At 40.5% G+C, this 24,187-nt stretch overlaps 2 protein-coding genes across 7 annotated transcripts in view; one reads left to right on the forward strand and one right to left on the reverse strand.

Annotated features, from left to right (window-relative positions):
- fgf13a (fibroblast growth factor 13a) overlaps positions 1-14,564 on the forward strand; it is a 110,979-nt gene extending 96,415 nt beyond the window's left edge. For all 5 annotated transcript variants that reach the window (XM_030396237.1, XM_030396236.1, XM_030396239.1 and 2 more), the window contains 2 exons: positions 8,339-8,537; positions 12,604-14,564. In XM_030396237.1, coding sequence (XP_030252097.1) covers positions 8,339-8,537; positions 12,604-12,740 — 336 coding nt within the window. In that variant the 3' untranslated portion in view covers positions 12,741-14,564. The remainder of the gene's footprint in view (positions 1-8,338; positions 8,538-12,603) is intronic.
- f9a (coagulation factor IXa) overlaps positions 1-24,187 on the reverse strand; it is a 175,542-nt gene that overhangs the window by 118,979 nt on the left and 32,376 nt on the right. The window lies entirely within an intron of this gene.

Below are 24,187 nucleotides of genomic sequence, written 5' to 3' on the forward strand. Positions count from 1 at the left end.
GATGTGAGCGAGAAAAGAGAAAAAAAAGTGTTGTTATCATAATATAAAGCAAGCTGTAAAAACATAGTTACCAGCAAAATACCCATTCGTGCATCCGTAGCGATGCAGTGAATATTTTTTAGTGAACCTGAGGGAAAAACACATTTAAGCTATTTTCTTGATATGTTTACAGACGTGTGGGTATAAATTTAGATCGCAGGCTATGTGGAGTCCACATAACTCATGAGGTGCCTTTGAAGTGGTGTTATTAATTTCCTGGTGGGTCATATTTGAATAAGTGTGAGTCACCGAGGCTCCAGTTGAGTCTCGTCTAGACTGCTCTGTGCGAGTGTGTGTAAAATGGAGAGTTCAGGGCTCCTGGGGTGGAGCTATTTATCAGGTTAGCACTGAGGTTTACAGCCTCCTTTTTTTTTTACCGAAACCGCCGGGCCGGCTGAATCCCTGCTGCGGTCATACATCCTGTGAAAGAAAGAGTCCCTGCGTTTGACATGGAACCCATTACATTCTCACTCATGTAAAGCACTCTGGATATGCATATTAAGTGGCAGCTGTGTGAATAATGCACAGAAGAAGGCAAAAGAATGATGACGATGATGATGTTGAGGAAAAAAACAAAAAAACAACCGAGAAAAGGCTGCTAGATGAATGTGCCACCTGCGTTAAACTCTCACTCAAGTCACTTTTAGTATTTTCCTCCCGTCGTTAGTCTAGATTTAAAGCTATTACAAGGAACTGTCATTTTATGTGGGATGTCTTTGGGGATTAGTGTCGTACTGTACCACCAGCCTAAGAGGGGCTTCTTTCGTCTGAGTCTTTTCAGCAAGACTCCTCAATTCATCCTCGCTCGAGAAAAATTAATTTATTCAATTAGGTACCCAACTCGGATAAGTGGAATTGAACCCAGTGACGGTTATTGCGAAAACCTATTCTAGTTATACATAACAAGCTGATCTTCTTGCTGAGGGTTTTGTTTGCTTCTATGTATATCATAGAGATGAATCAGTATTAAATTGAGACCGTTTCATGACCAGTTAAAAGTTCCTTTTAGCAGCTTAAAGTATAAATCCAGGCAAAATAATGCTTTAAGAGTCCCTGAAACCTTGAATAAGGGATGCAGAAGTTGTGTAAAAGCATATTTCATCCTGTAGACTATCACAATAAAATCATATTTGTAGGTATGTATAACTATAAAAGGAAATAGAGAAAGAAAAAAGCTGTAGGTCACTGTACATGTACACTACGAACTTGTATTTTTAGTACGCTCCTGTTAGATATGTAGTTGGCTCACACCCATGCCTTTTCAACCATTCAGCCTGCACAATGCCTTTGGTAAATAACCACTGCTATACGGTTTCACTCCATTGAGCCGTGTCATTAACTAGTTTGTGTTGTGTGTGTGCGATTTGGCCTGAGTGTGTACCCTGTGTGGGTGTGTCTGTTTGTGTTTCGTATTTGCAAGGGTCTTTTCCACCAGCTTAAAGCTCTCCAATTTATTCCCAGACAAATGAACACGGTGAGTGTACTTTATCTTTAGCTAAAAGAAAAAAAGGTGCCTTTTAATCCACTTCCACTCCCCTGAAAAGACTGGGACATTGAAAAGCCGGCTTTAGGACGATTTGTCTTCACTGCCCAGCCATTCTATTAGCCTTTGTGCGCCTCCCAAGCACTGATGTGGCTACAAAGACACCACCACAGCACTCAGCCATGATTTCATTGGCATAATTGGTGTCATCGTAGTTTCGATATGGCAGCTGAATACACATGGGGCAGTGCGCAGCATTGATTTGGCTTGTCTCGTGCAAAATCTGGCCAATATCTTTACAGAGGAGATCAGATCCATTATGCCAGTATTTCTCCTCCCGCTGACTGGATCGGGAAAACACCATTCGGCTGTAATTACTCCCCCCCCAGCCGACAGAATGCTGTTTGAGAGTGCATCATAATTGATCGTGTTTTCTTGACGTGACCGCCTTGCTAATTGATTGTTCATTTCACAGTTGCTCTTGCAACTGCTGAATAGTGTAATTGTACGATAGAGCACGAGGGGTTTCCCGGATTGGTCAGTGTGTGCCGAGCCATGTGTTTTACGATGATGGATATGAGAAGCTGGCACCCTTTAGTATGTTACGCAACACTTGCATCCGCTTTTAAATGTCTCTTTCGTATAGGCAGTTATTGGATCGTAAAAACCTCGAGGAACACTGCCATGAAGCTGGGATTCCCCCGCGCTGTAAAATATGAGCGCTCTCTGCCGCTGCCTGCCCGTTGCCCATGACATCGAATTGGCTTCACATAGACGGACGATTGTAAATGTATATGGGTTTAAGACATTTCTGCATGCAAGAACGGATATTATTGTGAGATCAAAGATGTTTTTTTTCACGAGACAGTTCAGCCATGTTTGCATGTCAAGTTGTTAGAATGAACAACGCCACACTGAAGTGAGATTTGCATGCCAGTAACTGCAGACCTTTCTAGAAGAGAGAAGATGATGAGGGGGTGGGAGGGAAAGATTTCTTAGGCAAATCTTTTGTGCTTCTGAAACTCCCATCGTTCTGGACGAATAACCCACCATCAACTCTTAACATCTGGCTAGTGTCTTTAGTGTGAAAGGGGACAATTAGCACTTATCCCCAGGTCAACTGACTTTGCAGTAGTAATGGCAGTTATCGGCTTCCTGGGTGGACACGGTCATTTTCTCCAATTTTTTTGGCGTGATGCTATAAAGCGTGTTTAAGTATCAGGCGTTGGTGTTTTCCGTCCGTCTTTGCTCAGTCAGTGTTGAAGTGACAACCCTGTATCCTGCACATGAATACCAACAAACCCAGAGAATAATATGTATTCATTAATATAATGTAAATGGGCGGGACAAGGTGAAGCTGTTATGTCACAGTTAAAATGAGGTGAAAAAATGAAGTTGGTATAGAGCATGAACAGAAGATCCTAAAGCTTTCGCTCTTCTATTCTTCCTTTAGATCTTAGATCTGACAGCACTGGTCTATAAACTTAAATGAAAACACTACTTTTTCCCCCCACACACAGAGGTTGCAGAAAACATAGAATGAATTGTGTGTATTCCACTTCTCCCAGGGCTCCCAGCAACACAGCTATTAAACTCTTTTTCTCATATCTGTGACAGACTGATACACCAGGGGCACGTATGCAGCTTATATAAAAGATCCTAACAGCACTCAGTACGCTAAGACAGCGCTGTAAATACTTGCCTGGATATTGTGTGAGTGAGGCCGGCAGCTGTGCATCATTTGGAAAAGAACTTGTCATAGTTGCATATTTAAAGGAAAAGCCCATGTAGTGTAATAAGATCGTTAAAAGTCCATTTAGACAGACCACCGTAGAGACATGGGGGGGAGGGAGATGACATGACTGATATTATCTCAGTGCAGATAGCGTCCTGCTCTTTATTTCTAAAGTGACTTCCCCCTCGCTCCATCTGGCACCAGAGTCAGTGATTAAAGTGATGTGAGATTTTTTTCACGGAGAGATTGGTTTCAGTGAACAATAGATATGCTATTGACTGATGGAGAAGTTACTGGAGCCCACTCAAAAGAAAACTGAATGTTTCTGTCTATCACAGTCCTGCTAGAATAGAAATGGGGATCCCCTGCCATTTTGGCCCCTCCTTGTGTCAGTCTGAGCGAAGGCTGCTGTCCACAGACCCTCTCCAATGCAGCAGCGCCGGCCAGCAGCCCGTCCTCCATCTTGGCCCTCGATGCGCTGCATCTCTCTGTATGTGTCTGTTTATCAATAGACTCTTATTCTTCTCCAGGGCGGGTGGAACCAGCCAAGTCCACATAAGCTCATTATTAGAGGTAGAACAGAACTCCTGGCTCGAGAGCTGAGCAGCCCGTTGTTTAGCTTTCAATCGCGGCTCGTGCATAACTGAGTCGGATGCTGCCAAAGCCTCTCTGAGACGGCTGCGGCTGCTAATCAGAGTCGGGCAGGAAGAAAGACGGAAGACAGTGTAGCGCGGAGGGTGGTGAATAGTCAGTGTACTTAACAAGGAGGGTTAAGAAAGCAACACAAGACAAAACATCTGATGTACTGCTTATAATTACATAGAGAGGACGGGAGGTGATAAAATCTAAGATACCTTTCGCAGTCAAAAGCCTCGACGTAACACCGAACGCCATTTACGCTCATCGTTCCTTACATTTCAAAGCAACCTTGTCACAATATCTGAATATTCAACTTTGATACAAAACTTGTATAAAAAAAAACAATACGCTATATCTTTTGATACCACGGCAGAAAAGTCCTACACACACAAAATAGGATAATTTCTTTCTTTTTTTAATTAACAATCCAACAACAGAGTGCGGGCACAGAAAAGGTCACCACATACCAACATATTTGTAAAAATCTTAACATCTGTGTAGTCTGGAAATGTTATTGTAGATCCTACTATACAGCTTTGAGACTTTACATACTATCTAATTATTATTGTTTAAAAAAAAAGGGTATCTAAAGTATCATTAAAAATCTTATTTTGTAGTCTTCATGTTCGGTTTTTCTCAATAATTCCATGATCTGAGGGCTACAAACATCTTCCCCGACATCACACTGGACTGGACTGGAAGGACAATGCTGAGTTTTCATTTTTTCACAGAGGACTAGTTTCTTTAATATGTGCAGCAAGACGTAGCAAATCCTTTTTCCACTCTGTTGTTGTGAGTGCAATATTGCTCCAATCTGCTGGGAAAGAAGCAACAGAGCTGGTGATACAAACAAACTGAGTACGCTGATCAAAGACACCGGGTCGGTGCTGGAACTACTCTGGAGCTGTTAACAGTTTGGAGAGAAGGAAGCTGCGCAAACTGCTGTCATGGATATGATATCCCCTTTAAGATCTATTAGTAGAACTGCAGAAATGAGAACTGCGGTGAAGAATTTACTCAACTACAGTGTTTGCTCGGTGGAATTGCATAACTCCTTAAATAGGCTGTATTCCTACACCTACATAAAAAAAAAAGACTACGGATCTTAAGCACTCATTGCACATCTGTGAACACGTCAAAGACGAGTTTCCACTGCTTTTTGCAGGGGACAAAGTTTTTCTGATTCTGATTGATATTGATGAAAAATGTTACTATGATACATTCATGAATTAAGGTTTCCCAAATTAACTTCACTGTACAAAAAGTGTTTACAGTGAAAACACAAGCTCGCGTGGTCATTTCTTTGCGTGAACAAGATCTTGACAAATGAAATCAGATCCAAGCATTGTGAGAAACATCACACGGAAACAAAATCACATTGCAGCCGTGAATAAATGAGAATTGCACATGCACTTATGAGATTAGATTCACTTCATCTAACTTAAGTAATACTAGCACGACCGTTATGTACATCGAAAAAAGGATTTGGTTCAAAAGCGATGCTGCAGTGTGAATTTTGTACCAAAAATATTAGAACTATGGACCGTAGCCACTTGTTTGGGCTTTTGCTTTTTCCAAACAGCTTTAGCAGAACTTTTTGTACGAACCAAGCAGATTTTGCCATCCATGACTTATTCTAAAAGCAGTTTAGGAGGAGGTTTCTTTGCAGCCGGTATGGTTAGGAGGAACAATTACAGCAACAAATACATGATCTCACTTATTGAAAGTACTGTTTCAATATTGAAAATGTGTACCTATCCTTTAAGGCAAAATGCAGTGAATACAAGACAGAGCCAAGACACACAAGCAATCTACTGGAAATCCCCATCTTGTCTTAAATTGAGGCTGAGATCAAAGGCAAACCTAAGTGCAGACATGGCCTCAAACAGATATTGATCTCCTCTATGGCACTGAAAACCAAGAACACTGTTAGTGACTGCAGATGTGCGGTCTGAGTCAAACTGGAGCTGATGTTATTTCTCTGTTTCAACCTAATAATCTGTTAGGTGAATCAAATATATAAAGCTATGAGGCCTGTAGCTCACCTGGTGAGGTGTGCGCCCCATGTGTGACGCCAAGCTTATGGGTTCATGGGTTCTGATCATGATTGTTCACACAACATGAAGCCTCATGGAATAGAACATTTGCTTAATTAGTTTTTCGTTTCATTTTGTCCTGCATCTTAACCGTACATTCACAAGGGTTGGACGCTATAGTCTCTATCAGTGTAGGAATATTGAGTGTTTGAAGTGTTGCTTGAGTCCATTAGGCTCAAAGTGTTCTTTGAGTGTTCTCGGCAAACTGTATATCTCACATCTGCCGGATATGGGAAGGGAGACATTTTTATGCTCAAGTGTGAGCACAAGAGTATGAATATGTATGGATGTTCAGAAGACAAAGAGCAGTCATTATCCTTACCCTAACCCTGAACATGGACCTTTGTCTCTCTCCAGAAACGTAGGTTAAGAGTGCATGTTGCCAATTTTCTTGACAAATCCTTCAGTTTTTTTTTTTCTTATTTATCCGCTTTAAATTCCCTCTTATTCCGAAGTAAGAACTGGAGACTAATTTCTTACTGAACCATAACACTGTAAGCTCCCAGCTGGCTCCACAGCCCCCCTGGTGGGCTTAGCATTTATTCAAATGGAGTGTTTGGTGCCCCTGTGATGTTGCGGCTTAACTGAGAACCAGAGCTGAGCTAACAGGATGTATCCCATTGAGGTGATACGTCACAAGCTTCCTGTGACTTCAACTTCGTTAGAGATTTCTGTCTAGTGTGATCTGCGAAGGCCAGATCCGAGGGATGATGAATGTGTGTGCTTGTCAATTACTGCATGCGGGTCTGGCTTTTAGTGTCTTAAATTGGCTCAGTGGCTGCATGTAATAAACGACAATACGATATGGAGGTGTACTAGATTGCTGTTTTCACGAGTTCAACAAGTGCACATTTTCCAACCCATTACCGTTCAATGCTATTAGGCCACATAGCTTTTTCCTAAGTTTGAGCTGCATTGTATACCAAAGCTTCACAGCACATCACCAGACATCATTTGGTCGTTTGAAGTCCTGTAAGCGCTGCTAAAACAGAGAGGCTGTTATAGATGATTCGGTGTCTGGTAGTGACATGTTGTTTGTCATGATCTCACCATGGGTCTTCGGCCCCGGGGACACGTCATCACTCTCACCACTGACACCCACTGAAGTGATGTTTTTATAACAGGTTTGATCCTGGGTGGACCTGCTTCGATCTCAAAGAGGCATCCACTGTTCTCTTTCTAAGAAAGATCACTTTGTAATATCCAGTCTTGAGTTTTGACCCGTTGGCTATTCCGGTTGTGTGAAAACTGTGAAGATAGCATTTGCGCGTACTGTTTGTGTTTTCACATGCAGAAAACGTGTCCTAAGAAGAATATTTAAAAGGCATGGCAAGAACAATGCACTGCTGACTAGCTTCACCTGTCTTTATTTGCCTCTCCCTAGCGCACTGTCCCCTGATCTCTCTCCGGGGAAATTGTCCTCTAACTGATTAGACTCTGTTTTGTAGATTCACTGCTCAAGCAGCTCCACAAATTGGACCACACAAACACTCTCATGTATCTAAACCCAATGAAGCACACACATATATACGCTTGTGCTTACATAAACAAAATCTGGCCTTCAACAACGTAAACCTCAGCCACACTGTTGTAGCATTAATAGGCAGATCCTATAGATGCAGTAGAAGCAACAGAAGGGGGAGTGAAGCCTCGCACAGTATGGAGGCTGGAAGACGAACAGCAAAAATCACATGTCTCTATGGAGAGTCCCCACTGCGAGTTCATTAGTGAAAAAGACAAGGAAGAACCCTGATAATATAAGACAATAGATGGAGAACAAACATGCATTACCCAAGTGCAGATGGATTGTATATGAGCATGTTGAAGTGAAGTTTAAAAAAGGTCTGTACTTGGATACACAGTCGAGTGGCAGTCACAAATGAAGCTTTCCAACAAAACCTTAAATACAGCAGGCAATACTCAAAGATAATGAGCTGCTGCCCATACATAATTAACAGCTCGGGGCAAATTGAGAAAAAGAAGTCTTCATCTAGCCCTCATGTTTTATTAACGCTCCTCTGTATCCGTCATATCGCTGTTATCCATGCTATAAAGTGCTACATTATTTACCAGAGTAAATGGAATGAATAGATTTAGAAGATTCTCAAGAGACAAAAATGTTAAAGCAGGGGCATGAACCTTGAGATGGTTTCTTCCCTCTTATCATGCCCAAGTGTGTGCTGGACGTGCAGCGTGATGTACCGTTACTAAGTTGCATTCTCAAGTAATGAACTCTAATATTTCAGATGCTTCTGTTCATGCCAGTATGTCAAAGACTCTTGAGGCCGTGTGAATTAGTGTGTAACAGCTACTATACACTGTATCTGCTTCTCTTTCTCCCCCCAGGAACACTTTACGCCAGAGTGCAAATTCAAGGAGTCGGTGTTTGAGAACTATTATGTGACATACTCCTCCATGATATACCGGCAGCAGCAGTCGGGCAGGGGCTGGTACCTCGGTCTGAACAAGGAAGGAGAAATCATGAAGGGGAACCATGTCAAGAAGAACAAGCCAGCAGCCCACTTCCTTCCCAAACCTCTAAAAGGTAAGTCTTCCCCGATCCCTTTTCACATCATACCATTCAACGTTGAAGGTAAGAACTATTTCAAGCAGTGTGTAGTCCGCCATGTTGGGAATCAAAGTGTTTACAGTTGTCCTAAATGGATACACTTGGAAGCTAACTGTCATAGAGAAGGGGCGACGTGATATTGCTTCAATATAGAATAAAATTTTATAGACAGTCAGAGCTCAAACTCTGGCTCTTTCTTCCCTTCCACAAAGCTGACATTCAGGGTGTGAAAAAGGTGTGACATATTGTTGGTTTAAGAAAGTTACAGAAATGGTCAGAGCCCATCTAACCTAATGTCGAAATAGTGTAGAGAGGGAGGGACTTTCCAAAGTTTACAGGCAGCTTGAGCGCAATGTTTGGCATCGGAGATAAAACGGCTGCAACTACATAATCTACTGAGAAAGTTTCACGGTTATTCAGCAATGTCACTTTTGGCAGAGGGCTTGTTTATCACAATAAGTAAGCTTTCTGGAGAACCACTAGCTTCTCTCTGATTAAATGTCCCCATTTTCTTTATACTTTCAGTCAGTGTGAGCTTTTCTACCTGACAGTTTTTTTCTCACGACTGTCGCTAAGTGTTTGCTCAAGGATGGAAATGTTGGGTCTCCGTAAATAAATGAATTAATTAACGAGTATGTTTTGGACCAATTGGAAAGTGTCATGAGATAACTTATGTTGTGAGCTTGGGCTACAAACACAACAAATGGTTGATTGATTGCTGACCCTCTGCCATTTACCATCTCCTTAAACATACTGACATGGACCTTTTCAGCAGCTTCCTCTAGCTTGTCACACGCCATTGGCTTCAACCGAAACAGCAGGACCAATACATTTAAACACTTTGAATAGTAGCCGCCAAGACTTTATTTTCATTGTAGTAAAGTCAGAGAGAACCCCACCCGTGCAGGCTACGTGTGTGGTGGTGTGGCTTTGGAGAGCAGAGGAAACAGGGAGGAGAGGAGGAGACGTGGCTCTGTTCTCTCTGTTGAAAAGGCCACAGTCCTTTCATCTTCAACAAGACACAGATTTACCTGTCAACAGAGGGAGAGAGAGTCCGCAGTGCAGTGCAGTGCTCTCACTAAGAAATAAAAGGCTCGCCACACAAAAAACTCAAACAATAACGACAAGAGTCGTTTTCAAAGTTTGTATGTCACATGTGGCTCTTTTGATATTTTCACTATATTCTTGTATGCACATTAACATGCCTGCTGGCATGACTGGGGTCTACAGTAAGTAGCTGAAAAGTCCTTCATACAGCAATAGCAACTGTTTGTAAATAGGACTTTCTACAACCTGAAAGAATGAAAGACCATTGAAAAATAAAGAGTTGTCTTCTCAGCCATCTTACTGAACTGAACAGTTTTTGTGACAGGCGAGTCTAAAGATTTTGAATACTATTGTACATCCTCTTCACATGAAAGACAGTACAAGTTGTAGATACTATACATGTGGGCACTATCTTAATAATATGGGGTTTTAATTTGCAGATATCCAGTAGCGATTTCAGTGCTGGATATTCCCCCATTGGGAGTAAAAATTCTTCATTTTTTTCTGTTTTGCCGATGTGATGCGTCTTTGATGGAGCTCCTCCAGCCAGCATCTTATTAAGAATCTGTGTCTGCCCTCGGAGATCTCTATAATAGCTTTTCACTTTCATTTACTGGGCCATCTAGGGGGTCTCAAACACACTTAAGCGCAATGGCAAGAGAATGATTGCCTTGCTTTATGCGGAGAGAAAAATACTGAAAAAGAGAAGAAGAGGATAGATATAGGCTGGGTGAGACACTAATTCCAACAGATTCCAAAAACCATTGCCCTCAGCTCCCTCGTGCATATGTTATCTACGAGAAGAAATGAGGTCCAACGGCAAATCCAAAATGAGAAAAATAACATTGAATAAATACATTTGATTTAATACCCAAAGATGTAAGACGTTCCCCTTCTCATGCACAAACTTGAAATTATCCAGTAATGCACAATATTTACCAAATCTCTTATGTAAATTCCAGATGTAGCAAGGAAAGAGCTTTGCAAAGGAAAGGGAGAGAAAGAGAGCAAAATAAAGGAGAATTTGTTCCAGCAGCTCATAAAGATTCAGAGGCAGTGGTGTTACAGGGCACCAATTAAGAAGCTGTCTGTGCATTGGCAATGGCGTCTCTTCCAGCCATTACTCACTACTCTGCTGGTTCCAGTCTGTGAGTCTCAGCCCACAGCCTCTCGTTCTGTCTTCCTCTGGATGGAGCAAGTTCAGCTCACGTCACTCAAACCCAAACAGGAAAATCCTCTTACAGTTCCCCCCTGAAAGTCTTGAAGCAAGACACAAAGAGCTGCCTTTCTCAGTAAAAAGTGTGTAGTCTGTCAAGTTGCGTCTGTCATAGAAACACAAGGAGAATTGTGTGGTGGAATGTGAAAAATGACAAGACGGATGGCTGTTGGGGATTAATGATTAAAAACAACTAGCAGCAGTGGTGTTGAGGTGATACCGTAATCCCGAAGGTCAATCGACCCACCATTAAAATCATACAACACTGTCACTAACAAGAGTGGAACCAATCATCTGCAGTTCCCCTGTGAAACCCTGCAGTTGATTGATGTGTATAAGGATGGTCTCTGGATTGCTGCTGTAACAAAAAATGCTGGGCTAAGTGAAGTGTCTGAAGGGCTGGGTTTGCTGTTTCAGCCACACGCTCCCTGTGGGATGAACATCAAATAGCGTCCTCGGCAGAAGGATGTTGACAACATCCTGAAACCAAAGACTGTGAACCTCAGATTACTGATATTTCTTCTGAAAAGCGCCTGCTGAGATGCAGATTGGGCCGGTGCTGCATACACAGCAAAGCTAAAGAACTAGCAACTCCTGAATTTATAATGCATTGCTGTGAATACAGGATTTCTTTCCACTACAGCACCAAACCTGGTCTGCTGGGATTGTTGATTCAGCAGTTTACAGGGAACTATAAGTGAGATCTCATGTTATACCATCACAGGACTGTGTAATCACCACGACAGACCGCAGTCCAAGTTAACTGTTTTCTATAACAATTTGATGATTTTAGATTATGATCCAGAAGATGCTACAATCTACTTTTAAGTCGAACCTTAGAGATTGCTGTATTAAGTGTCCTCCCACATTACTTTACCTCACTGACATAACCTCAGATCCGGGCAGCATGAGCGGACTAATAGAGTGATTAGGCTAACTAGAAAGATATGCTGACTGGATCAATCACTTCACATGACTCCTCCTTGGTTGAATTATTGAAAATGATACAACGTGAGATATGGCTTGTGACACAGTGATTGAGGTGTGTGTATCCAAAAAAGAATATGTCCTCACTGCATTATTGTGTTTTAGGTTGAGCTGGTTATTGACACTGACTTCCTGAAACAATTACATTTTATACCAGATTTGATTTGATTTGATTTGATTCGTCTTAGTTGGAGTACATATTTTGCTTGAATATGTACTAATGCTTTAAACTGCAAAAGGTATAAGGTATTCATAGTTTGAAATCACTGTCTTTGGTACAAACATTTACCTGCCAGTGTGGCAGATCATATTCAGAGATGCATTCACCACATGAAAAATCTATCAGGCCGTAGCAGGTGTTCACATCCATAGTAAGAGGATATTAAAAGATCAATCCCAGGATTTTATGGATGGAGTCAACCTCATTCAAGTAAAGATTGATTTGAATCAGAAAATCTGGCAATAGGTTGACTGATATTATGAACTCATATTGGCTTATCACACATATATCAGCATTAATTTTGTCCAATATGTGCCAAATGAAATCTGAAAAAAAAAGATGCTTGGGTTAATTTAGCATTAAATCCCACTTAAGTGTACAGATTTAGACTTTTTAAATAATTAGTTATGATAACAGCATTTGAGAGAACATTGCAAAAAATGTGCATATACTGGCCACTATTGATATTGGAAGTATTTTTCATGGCCAGATCAAAGTTGTTGTTTCCTGTTGTTACTTGTTGGATGTATTTTTCGGTTTGTCTTATTCTCACTTTTTCTGTGTTTCCATAGTGGCAATGTACAGAGAGCCATCCCTCCATGACTTGACAGAGTTCTCCCGCTCCGGCAGCGGCACACCCACCAAGAGTCGGAGTGCCTCGGCTGTGCTCAACGGAGGCAAAGCCGTGAGCCAGAATGAGTCGACGTAGCCCGTCAGCCGAACCCAGGCCTGGGGCCGAACCACGAAACCTTACCTCCAGCAGAGCGTGAATCCAAGCAGACTTCTCTCACTGATCAGCGGTTCAGGACTAGCTACGACAACAAACCACACAAAAACACCCAGATACCATCAGTTATCAACAGTTAGGTACCATCCTGGCCAATCATCATCAAAACACCATCAATAGTAAGAGACTTAACAGCACATAAACCATTCTGGACTTATAAAACAAATTAATATTTTGTTTTGGGCTTGAGATTATCTATTATCTTAATCATATACCAGTTAGCTCATCTTTATCTTATTTTATTTATCAATTTTCTGTGGACAATAACTTTTCTTTGGTCATGTACACACCAAGCACTCGTGCATCTGTCAGACAGGGACAGGAAGTTAAACGTGTAGACATTCAGGGCAGCCAGAAATGGTGCTGAGTCTACGAGGCTGCAGTGGTACAGTAAAAGTCCTGATCTCTGTCTCATCCATGCTTCTGTGAATACAAAGCCTATAAACTCCCTGGCGTGGCACAGCCTAGTGCTGCTGGGACTGTGGCCAGCCAGACGGTAGCTCTCCTGCGTCCTAGTGCACACGCTCAGAGACTGAGCTCTCTAGCATGGGAAAATGAAGCCTATGTTCAGCTGACCTGAAATATAAAAAGGGACAGTGTGGCTCTTGCAGTTTTTGTTTCCTTTCAGAAATGCCACAGCTGCACCTTGGTTTTTTGCTAATTTTCTGAATTAGCTGAGAGCTGTTTATTTGATAACCGGTTTCATGTTTTTGTCCCCTCTCGTTCTCTTCCCCCTCCATTGTTCAGTATTCGTATTTTTTGTTGCTGTTTCATCATTGAGAGGGGTTCCAGCAAACCAAAGACAGAAACGAAAGAGTGTCCCTTTAAGCCGCTGAAAAACCAAGTCAGTATAAGGCAAAGCTGGATTTTTTTTTTCATTGTACATTTTTGATGAAAGAAAGCAAAGATTCTGTGGAAAAAGGAACAATGGACAAAGGAAGTGATTTTAAACACTTTGAAGTTGGCAGCGTGCTTGATGTTGTGCTTTTTTGCTGATATGCTCGACGGCCGAGGTATGAAACGACTAGTCAGTGTCCCCATTCCCTTTTGTTACCACTGTGTCACAATGTCTCCGTCTCTTGTCCTCGTGATATGTTTCCTCTTCTCTGTGCTTGTGTCATACTTCGATCCCCCCGCCATCCTTTTCTGTCGACTTATATTGACTGATTCAGTTCAAGCCCCATCCCAGGATGCTTGTTATGTGTTTGAGTAACTTATTGTGGTGACAATATTTTCTATATTCAAAAAAAGAATACTGTGGACTTTTAGGTGGCTTAACATTTTATAGGACACGTCATATTTGTAAAAGTGAAAAAAAAAGAAAAAAAAAGGAAAATATACAAAAATGAACATCTTCCCTTTCTTGCACAGGGCATGTACAAACACAATTATGTACAAAAAGGACCCTTTTTGTGGGCTAGATACTCTTCCCTTCAGCTACATAACTTCTTACTGGTACAGGATTCCGGGAGGCTTTCTTTTCTTGGTTTCCTCCGGAGGCTGTATTAGGTGAACCTATCTGTTGCATGGGAGAAAGCAGGGAAATTCTGGTCTAGAGCTGCATGATGTAGGCTATGTGTATTAACCCATGTTGGATCATGTGTTCCAAACTACCAGGCTAAATCTGATAAAACAACATTAACAGGCAGACATTGTGGCTGCCTGATAACTTCCAGTTGTTTATTATTTGTTGTATACACAAAAATGCACTGAATAAAATGTTTATATTAAGATTTACTTTTAAAATGTGTCAGACTTTCTTCTTTGTCCTATCAGTATCCATATTTATGTGCACAATACATTCCATTTATTCCATCTATTCCATCTTCCAGCCACTGCAATTCAACAGGATATCGGGTTGTGGGAATTAGGGATTTATTTGGCAGGATCCGTAATAAATGGTGGTGCTGAATTAAGAGCCTTTTATGCAGCATCCTGGCAGGAAAAACTCCTGTAGCGCTGCAAAAATTAATCGACTAATTGTCAACCAATACATTAATCATCAATTATTTCTGATAACTGATTAATTCGGTTTGAGTATGTTTGTATGAAAGAAATAGTCAAAATTCTTGATTGCGGCTTCTTAAATGTAAATATTTTCTGGCTTCTTTGCCTCTCTTTGACAGTTAACTAAATACCTTTGGGTTGTGGTTAAAACAAGACATTCTGATCGACGTAGACCAAACAACTCATCAGTAATCAAGAATATAATCAACAGATTAATTGACAATAAAAATAATCATAAGTTGTAGCCCTGAAGTCAATAAAACACACACATACCTGACTTCTTTCTGACACCATGGAATCACATAGCGGAAGGATAAGCAGTTAATTGCATCAGAGTTGAGGTGGACTGGCTTATAAGGCTGATTCTATGTGATAAATCAGTATCCCTTTGGATTTGAAAGGCTGACAACGAGATACCTGGACCTTTCTCCAATGCTTATGGTGTTTCATGTGTCTGTATGAGTGCGAACTTGGCTGAATAAGGTTACTAACTAAGCAAGATCTTCTTTTAACCCTAAGGTTGATCTTAAGATTGGTTTTAGTACAACTTAACATATTTTCCCACAAGATAAATAATGTTTGGGCCGTCACATGAGATCACATATTTAAAAGCTATCTGTAGGATTCCTTCTTAATGAAGAGAACTGTGGGCTGTGCATGATCAAATTAGTTTTTACATAAGCAGGCCAGTACAAAGAGGAAAAACAATCCCATTTGATGGGTAAAATCAGAACAGTACAGTGCTAAAGGGTCTTTATATTTACAGAGGATGTGACACAAGGGTAGTAATTACCTGGTGAGGCAGTCGCTGCTAAGGCAAGGTGGGAAAGAATGATCTGAATGATGGCATGACACCGTGTTAACCTACCAGGCTTTGTTAATAAGGTCAGGCCTCTCCCTCACTGTCTCTGTCATCTCGGGAAGAAGCACTTTCGTTAATGAGGGGTTTTGTCCACGATCACTCTGCTCTGATCGTTGCCCGCAGTGCATGTCAGGAATGATAAGGCTAAAGGGTGTCAAAATGTGATGCAAAGGAAAAGCAATGGCAGAAAAAAAGTCAAATTGACTGCAATTACAATTGTAGAGCACAAACCGTAGTGGAATAAAAATGCAACAAGAATACTGAAGGTTTTATGAATTCATTTTATGAATAAAAAGGTATTTAATCGGATACGCCAATCAAGGAAATTACTTGAATTTTCAATTAATTTCTGTTAATGTTAGTTTGAAAAGAATGTCTTGCCGACAGACATCCACATCAACCTTTTGTAGCAGATGCATTCTAAAACATTTCAATACAAGTTCACACAAAGAGCAATACAGTTGGCAGGGGGGACCATCAATATGAACCAACAACAAAGCTGTGAAATGCAAACTAGCTCCTGTCTGCTGTATAAATATTTAAAGATATCTGAACAATTGACCAAGTTTTCCCTGTTCCATTTTTTGTTCTTAACAGTAAAGCTCCAAAACTGAGAGAACAATTGCAGTGACTGCCTCCATCACCTCCATCTAATACGCATCAGAATACATTATGTCCATATTTGCAATCTCATCAATACATGTTATGTAGACATAGCATACATTTTTTAAGAGACATACAGCAGATATACTTTGTCTAAAATGTCATTAAATGTCAATACAAAGGTTGTTGTAGGAGAGTGAATTTATTGTGTTTTTCCTTAAGGTACAAATGTTTATCTCAGTGTTATTACAAGCCTGAGATAATCTCAAACTAAAGTATTGCAATTTATGCAACAGCCACTAATGAGCAGTCACGAAGAAGAACTATAAAAATGTAATCAAAGAAACATGTCAAAGACTTTACATTTACTTTATAAATACACTGTAGCAAAGCTTGCGTTAAACTTTGTTATCTGTCATCTGGACAAACAGGGTTGTGAAAATTCCATTGTAACCTGACAGTGACAGCGGAGGGTGACAAAGCATCACAGCCATTGTGCCTAAACAGTCTAAATGATCTACACAACTTTACAGAATAAGACAATTACAATCAAAATACGAAAAAAGCATTCACAAGCAATTAAACTGACTTAAAAGACCTGCTTTAACCTCTTCTAAACTCAAATATTCCTCCTGGTCCTCATGGACGCTCGGACATAATCAGACATAATCACGCCCATTTAAATTTTAATATGGACTTGCAATCTGCTGCCACATTGAAGACTGGAATAAGCAGGATCACTTCAGACAGAGTTCTACAGGTGGTCTAGCAGTGGTTATCGATAATGTTGTTTTTAAATAACTAAAGTTACAGTAGATTGCCCTCTTTTAATCTGTCAAAATGATAGCCATCCTAATGTTGTTTAGAAAATTCAGTTAACGACAGAATAAATTCAGTTAACGTGACTTCTGCACTGTACCATGATGGACAATGGATGGATAGTTTTTCCTTAAGTCTGAATTTGACACACAGCGCAACAAATTCAGACCCAAGAAGAATTAACTTAAAGATTCTTAAACTGGTCTAAAGATACAAGTCTGAGTTGTGAAATTGTACAAAAGCATAAGAGCAAAAGATACTTTTGCTGGTTACTACAGCTATTGTATAACTCTGCAATCAGCTCGCCCTTGGTCCTTAGTGTGATATAGAGTAGGCATCAATTTGGTCTTTGGCGACTGCCTCATTACGCCCATTGCCAGCAGAGACAGGAGAACTAATAGGCCTCTGTAATATAGACCCTGATATGAGCTACTTCATCGTTCATGTAGTTTGACATCCCCCTACTCCCTTCATTTCCTTTTGCCTATCTATGGACTCCATTCATTAGCGTGGGGCAGTTCAATTCATTAACGAAGGCTGCCTGCCTTGTTCTGAGATGGTGATGTGCAGAGCAGCCACTTTTACTTTGCCGTATCTCCTTTTCTCTTTCATTCTGTCTTCACTTCTTTCGCTCACTGGTCATCAGAATTGGTTATTCTGCCCTTCACTTGGCCAGACTAATTAGTCCTCATGGACCCCCGGAAAAAGAGCATATGCAAATCCTGAGGGTATGTCTCTCATGCACACACACATATACGTCAAACAAAGCTATTGCCACTCCACAGTGTGCAGGGATTTAAGATCTTGAGTGAGATCATTCTGCAATAATCTGTCACGAATCAAACAGTGCAGACAGAGCTGTGATATATGTGAGCACTGTGTACCTGTGAATGTTATAACTCATTACCCTTTATCACTGCCAGCACAGGCTGAGTGGCGTCATATTTCTCTCTCCCTCTCTCTCCCAACCAACCAGTCTCTTCCTCTGTCTCTCCGTCTTTGTCATTTCCTCCACTGCTGCCTTTTTGTAATGTTCAGTGGGAAATTATTTTCATGTGCAGAAATTACATGAATGTTTCTTTAAGCTGCTTTTATCGAAAATTCAGCAATGACGCTCACAGCATGATCTACTGATGCAACTTTGCAATTGTTTTTGACTGTATTAATTGTCACTAAATCATTCATAAATGCCTTACAAATAAGCAACGAAATATTAAGTTACTGTAAGCAAAGCATAAATTATGTATTAACATTGATAAAGTCACAAATAATGTAAAACCCCTTTGTAATGCTATGCTTCATTTAGGGCTGGGTGAAATGGCTTTATAATAATATTGCAGCAATGCACAGATCTACCGGCTAGGGACAGGAAACGGCCAGTACTCACACTGACCAGCCATGACTGGCGAGCAGCCAGTCAGTGTCAGATATATATATTCTTTATAAAGTGGAGAAGAGGGATCGACGTTACTCGAGTTGATAACAGGATGTGCTGTGATTTGTTGCACCTGTTTTCTTTTGGGAAAGGTCTCTTTAAGAGAGAGAGACCTGAGTATAAAACATAATGTAGAGGATCTGTATCAATAATCAGATTCAGTCTGACAAGCTGTAAACCAAATCCTTTTCAATTTCCTATATTGTTTTATTATAAGGGGTTCTCCCTAGCTTACAATGTTGATTTTGTTGTCTTTCATTATGCTTTTCTGACAGGGTTGTCACAAGAGATGTGTTATACAGAAAACAATTTTCCACCTGCCAGTCAAGAAGTCAACGCATGAAATTACTCTAATTATGAAACAAGCTGGAATGATTTGGTCCTTGTATTTTGTACACAGTTTAATACAGGCCTACAGCAAACTGAGTTAAGCACAGCTTCCCAGAAATATTGATGCTTTTACAACCTTCGGAAGAAGACAAAGACAACTGAATTTAATTGACTGGCTGACGCAGAAACCTCCCACGAGGGGCAGCTGCAGCTCTCATTTACTTCTCCTCCTCTGCTCCTTTTCAATCTGTTTGTTGTAGACAATTCACAAATGATATACTCCATACATTGATGTTCTTTGGAAAACAAAAGGGGTAAATGAAAACAATGTGTTGTCAAGAATTTATCTATTTAATCATGAGGCATTTTTCACAGGTCCCGGTTTCACAGGTCTTGGCTATACCAGACCAAACGGAGGGAGGAAATTGAGATTTTAAATAATGTCGAGCTATATGCCTCTGAACCCTGGAGACGCACCGAGAGTACACAGGCAGCAGTGTTGACAAAGAAACTGTAATAGAGCAGAAAGAAATAGGCTTAACAGCAAGATAAACCATTGTCACCCAGCCAGCTAGCATTTGGAAACAAAGTTGTGCATATCCCTCCTGGGGAGAAAACAGCAGAAATGAGTGACACTTCAGTTTAGTTATTGTGTAAAAACAGTGCGCAGATCTGGCATGCCTGGGTTTTCACAGATTTTCACAGAGAAAAAAAAACCAGAGCAAGAAAATAAGCCTATCAGGTGACAGCAGCTAAAAACACAAGCCAACAACATCCTGCAGGCCTTCAGCGCCGACTAGAAAAATTGTCAGGTCGAGATACTGATGAAATTGAATGAAATGCACCACCGTTAACATTGGAAGTGCCTGGCCTCTCAATCCCTCACCACCCCAGTGACCTCTGAGAGCTGAGAATCCAAATAGAGCCTACTGCTATTTGTCCCTCTAACAACCTCTTTTCCATCATCCTGCCCATGTGCCCCTGGTTGGCACAGGAGAGGCAGTAGCTTCATTCTTAACAGATTAGCCTGAGCAGAGAGTGTCTCGCACCTCTGCTTATCAGCACTACCAGCACATCACAGCAGGGACAGGCAGGGAAGATGGGAAAGACACACTGCCCAGAGAATGCACACTGATAACATCCACCGCAAATAGCACAAGACATCACTGCTTACCCCATTAGAGGTGCAGTACAGCTGGGGTGTCACCTCCTGCTTACTCTTCAGTGTTGTTGGATTTCATGTGGATTGTTTGTAAGAGATGAGAGCTGAACTGACTAAGTTGTAATTACTGAGAAAGAAACTCGAAAGAATACATTGGCTCACAGAATTTTTGGACAGTTTTTTGGCTCTAGCACAGCACATTAACTTTGAAATGAAACAATGGTTGGTAAAAGCTCTGACTTTAAGCCTTAATTTGACAGCACTTATATTCACACCACAAACAACAGCAAAGAAATTCAAGCAGAATTCTCTAACTTTACAAAAGAAATGCAAAAATTCTTCATGCAACTTACTTGATGTTTTCACTTCTAACTTGTTTTCTGGGACTTTTTGACCAAAGATGGGTCTTCAGCAAGTCATAACATTGCTTAATTAGATTGAAGTCAAGTGATTCACCTAAAGTCAGTTTGCAAGGTGTAACAAAAGAGCTCCATTTAATACTACTCATTTGGTAGGATAAATTATTACAGAGAAGGTAGCTAATTAAATTAATCGCTCTGGATAACCAGCTCTTCTCCGTGGTAGAGGATCAGGGTTTTCTTCGTTATCTGGAGTTTTTGAATCCCCGGTGTGCCCTACGATCTCGGCATTACATTACATTGACACCAGTTTCGAGTTACAACGTGCCGGTATGCGCACAAGTTTTGTGGGTCTCATACAGCAGAGCATGTAAAACGGGCAATCGAGGAGATGCTGAACGCGTGTGAAATAGACAAGAGACACGTCCACGTCATTTTACGTGACAGCGTAAGGAATAGGAAAAAAGCAATGGATGATATGGAGGTACCAAGCATGTGCTGCATTGCGCACACACTTCATCTGGCTGCACACTGGGGCCTGCTGTCACAGTGACTCACCTGGTAACGAAAGGAAGTTGGAAGGCCAATGTTGCAAGGGCATATGCAGAATAAGAAAAAGCCGTATGAAAAATATATACTTTGTTTCAACAACAAAAAAAAAAAAACTATTAAGGAACAGCTTGGATGCAGGTATTTTTTTCAGTATTGGCAGATACTAAATATTAAAGGACTCAGATCAGGATCAGGGTGAAAAAACCTGATCGGGACATCCCTAATGTGAATGCTCTTGAACTTCCTTAAAGTCAGCACTTCAGATGGTCCGATGGTTCATGGCGCTTGCTGTGTGACTGCAGCCCCCCTGGCTCAGGTACAGCTGGTAACCTTTGTTGCGTGTCATTCCCCATCTGTCCCTCATCTCATTTCCTGTCAGCTCTCTATTCTCGATTCTCTAAAAAAACAAATAAATAATGCCCCAAAATTGCCCCTACAAAAACAAGAATTAAGTTCTGCCAGCCTTGTTTATGGTTCTCTGAGGCTGTACAAGACACAGATGTTTTGAGCTAAAAGCTAATAGCAGCATGTTAACATGATGTTTTTTAATCTAGCTTGTTTGCATGTTAATATTTGTGACAAACAACAAAGCACAGCTGATGCTACAGGGCATATCAACATTTTCCAGATATTCAGTAATAAAAGTATTGAACTAAATACAATTTTGATCTGATGATGGCACAAGATGAAAAGACAGGAGGTCAACAATACGATTACAATTCACCCTGAGGGGATATGTATTTCTGAGGAAAGTGGAAAAAGTTAATATTTTGACATGCTGGTGGTGCTAGAGGAAAAGTCAGTGGAGTTTACCCTCTGGAGACCATGATTGTCTGTATAAAATTATATGACAATCCATCTAACAGTTGATAAGATGTTTCAGTCTGGACCAAAGTGGAGCACCAATCATCTGACAGACCAGTGTTGACACCACTGGAGCGATGTTACTAGCACGGCTAGAAAAACATTGCTTTGTTTAAATCAAATGCAGGAGTGAAAACAATGAAAATCACATCACTCGTTTGATTCTTTCTCACAGCTTTGTATGTATCCGGACCTCTGGTTAGACAGAGAAATTGCATCATCGCATAAGCTTTTAGTTATAGCATACCACTGTATTGTCTGTGTATTATATAACAGATTTAGACCACACGGAATAGCAAAGTACACAAAAGCTGACATAAAATCCTTTATTAAAAACCCTTTGTCTATGGTGACCGACTTTTGCAAATTCCAGTAATGACATACTAATACGCACACCTGTCATATGTCATAGGTCTGCTGTACATCTGGACCTTCTGGTTGTTTTCATGTGAAATTAGATATGCAGTGACAGTTTTATACAAGAGCAATCGTCTTAGAGATTATATAAATACATGGAGAGTAATTAGACTGAATGGAGTAAAATAATTGGTTGATGCAGCAACATGGAAGCCTGAAAGGATATTAAACCACCAATGAGTGAACACATAACCCAGTCTCAGCCAGGAGAGACAGATTAACATTATTATAATCCAGACAAAGAGAGCGGCCCATTAATTTAATGAATAATCCCAGTTAATAACACAGACGAGCAGTTTAGGATGTGAATTTTTGTGAAGTTTTCTTCGTTGTGCATGGCAGCTGCCATCATTACATGGCAGATAACAAATCAACTTAAAAGATTCATTCGGCCACCTACAGTTTCTAGTTTGTAAATGCAGAGATTCTTAAATCAGTGAAAGCAGTTTGGCTTCATCTTATCAGCTCTATTTATTGGCTAGAATTTAATTGATACCGGCTTAAAGCTGGTAATATAAATTTCCCAATATCAGTACGATAATTAATCAGTCGGATATATGTGACACGCAAATGCCAGGAGTTAATTTGTACAAAACAAACTAAATTAGAATAAACTAGAGAGATCCAAAAGGTGTTCCCAGGACTGCATTTTACCATAATAACAAACACATACACCAACACATACTCAAAGGGTGAAAACATTATCAGCCAACGCTGTCGCAGCTGGTAATTACAGTATTTCCTTGTGGCTGTATTGTATTCTGGTCTACTGAGTTTTAAGTCTTGGGAGAGTTTGTATTTCTGCTTCATTAATGATGCATTTCTCCCAGAAGGATTCGGCTATTAAATGTCAGTGGAAAATGTTATCCTGCAAGAAGCTCTTACTCTTTGAATTTCAGTGACTGACACCAAAGCCCGATGTTTACTGTCGGATTGTTAGATTAACACTGTTGCTCTTCTGAAATGTCTTGGTGTGATATTACGTTATCTGTGATAAGCTAACTTTTCAGGGGAATGAGAAATATATGGCATATACGCCTGTGAAATAAAACTGGCCTAGAAATGTAAGGTGTCGAGCTTTCATTTAGTATTTCTGTGACATTTTTTCTGTAAAATAAAACCTGTAACTTGGTGCAGAAGAGGTTAAGTTGGCCTTTTACCCTTTTATTTCTGCTTTCTCCTATGAGATTTTGTGTTGAACATTCAGCAATAACTGCCACTTTACTTGGAGAAAAAAAATAACATTTATTGGTACAGAGACTGGCGCAGTATTGCTGTGAGTCTTGCGTAAGAGAACAGGATCAGAAACATTTCATCTACTTTGATATTGTGGGTTCAAAAAGCAAACCACTGTCTGGGGTCATACCCTTACTCTCTTCTGTATTTTCAGTCACTCTACTCCACACCAATCAAAAGAAGAAGGATGTTACATAATTGTCTTTTTTTTCTCAAAATGTGGGACCATTTAATTTATTATGGCACCCTTTGAGTCATGTGTTTGAGAGGTCTGTGTGAGCCTGATAATAGTATTTAACGAAAAAATTACTTATTAACAGATCTTGTGTCACATCCACATTCTCGGTTATCAATTTGTCTGTCTCTGCAGGTTCCAACACCTTAAAACCACATTCCTATATAAATAAATGAATGTCATCAATTCTCACAGACAGGGACATAACCAATTAATTCTGCTTTGTGAAAAAACTATTTGAAATTAGATTCATTCAAGAGATGTCCAAACAAACAGCATGGTGTGTTATGCAACTACAGTACATTTCAATGCTGCCTCAGTTATTTGTTTGACTATTTTTTTCCACTTGTTCCAGCTGGATTTGCTTCAACACTTTTAACTTCAACTTATTTGAATCTCATTCCTACAAAGCCAAGTTATTCCCTCAGGACCACAGGAAACACTTACTACTCATCCACCCCCCATCTTGATCACTGTCAATCCCTCGT

Source organism: Sparus aurata, chromosome 18 (genome assembly GCF_900880675.1).
Source record: "Sparus aurata chromosome 18, fSpaAur1.1, whole genome shotgun sequence".
NCBI classification, from domain to species: domain Eukaryota; kingdom Metazoa; phylum Chordata; class Actinopteri; order Spariformes; family Sparidae; genus Sparus; species Sparus aurata.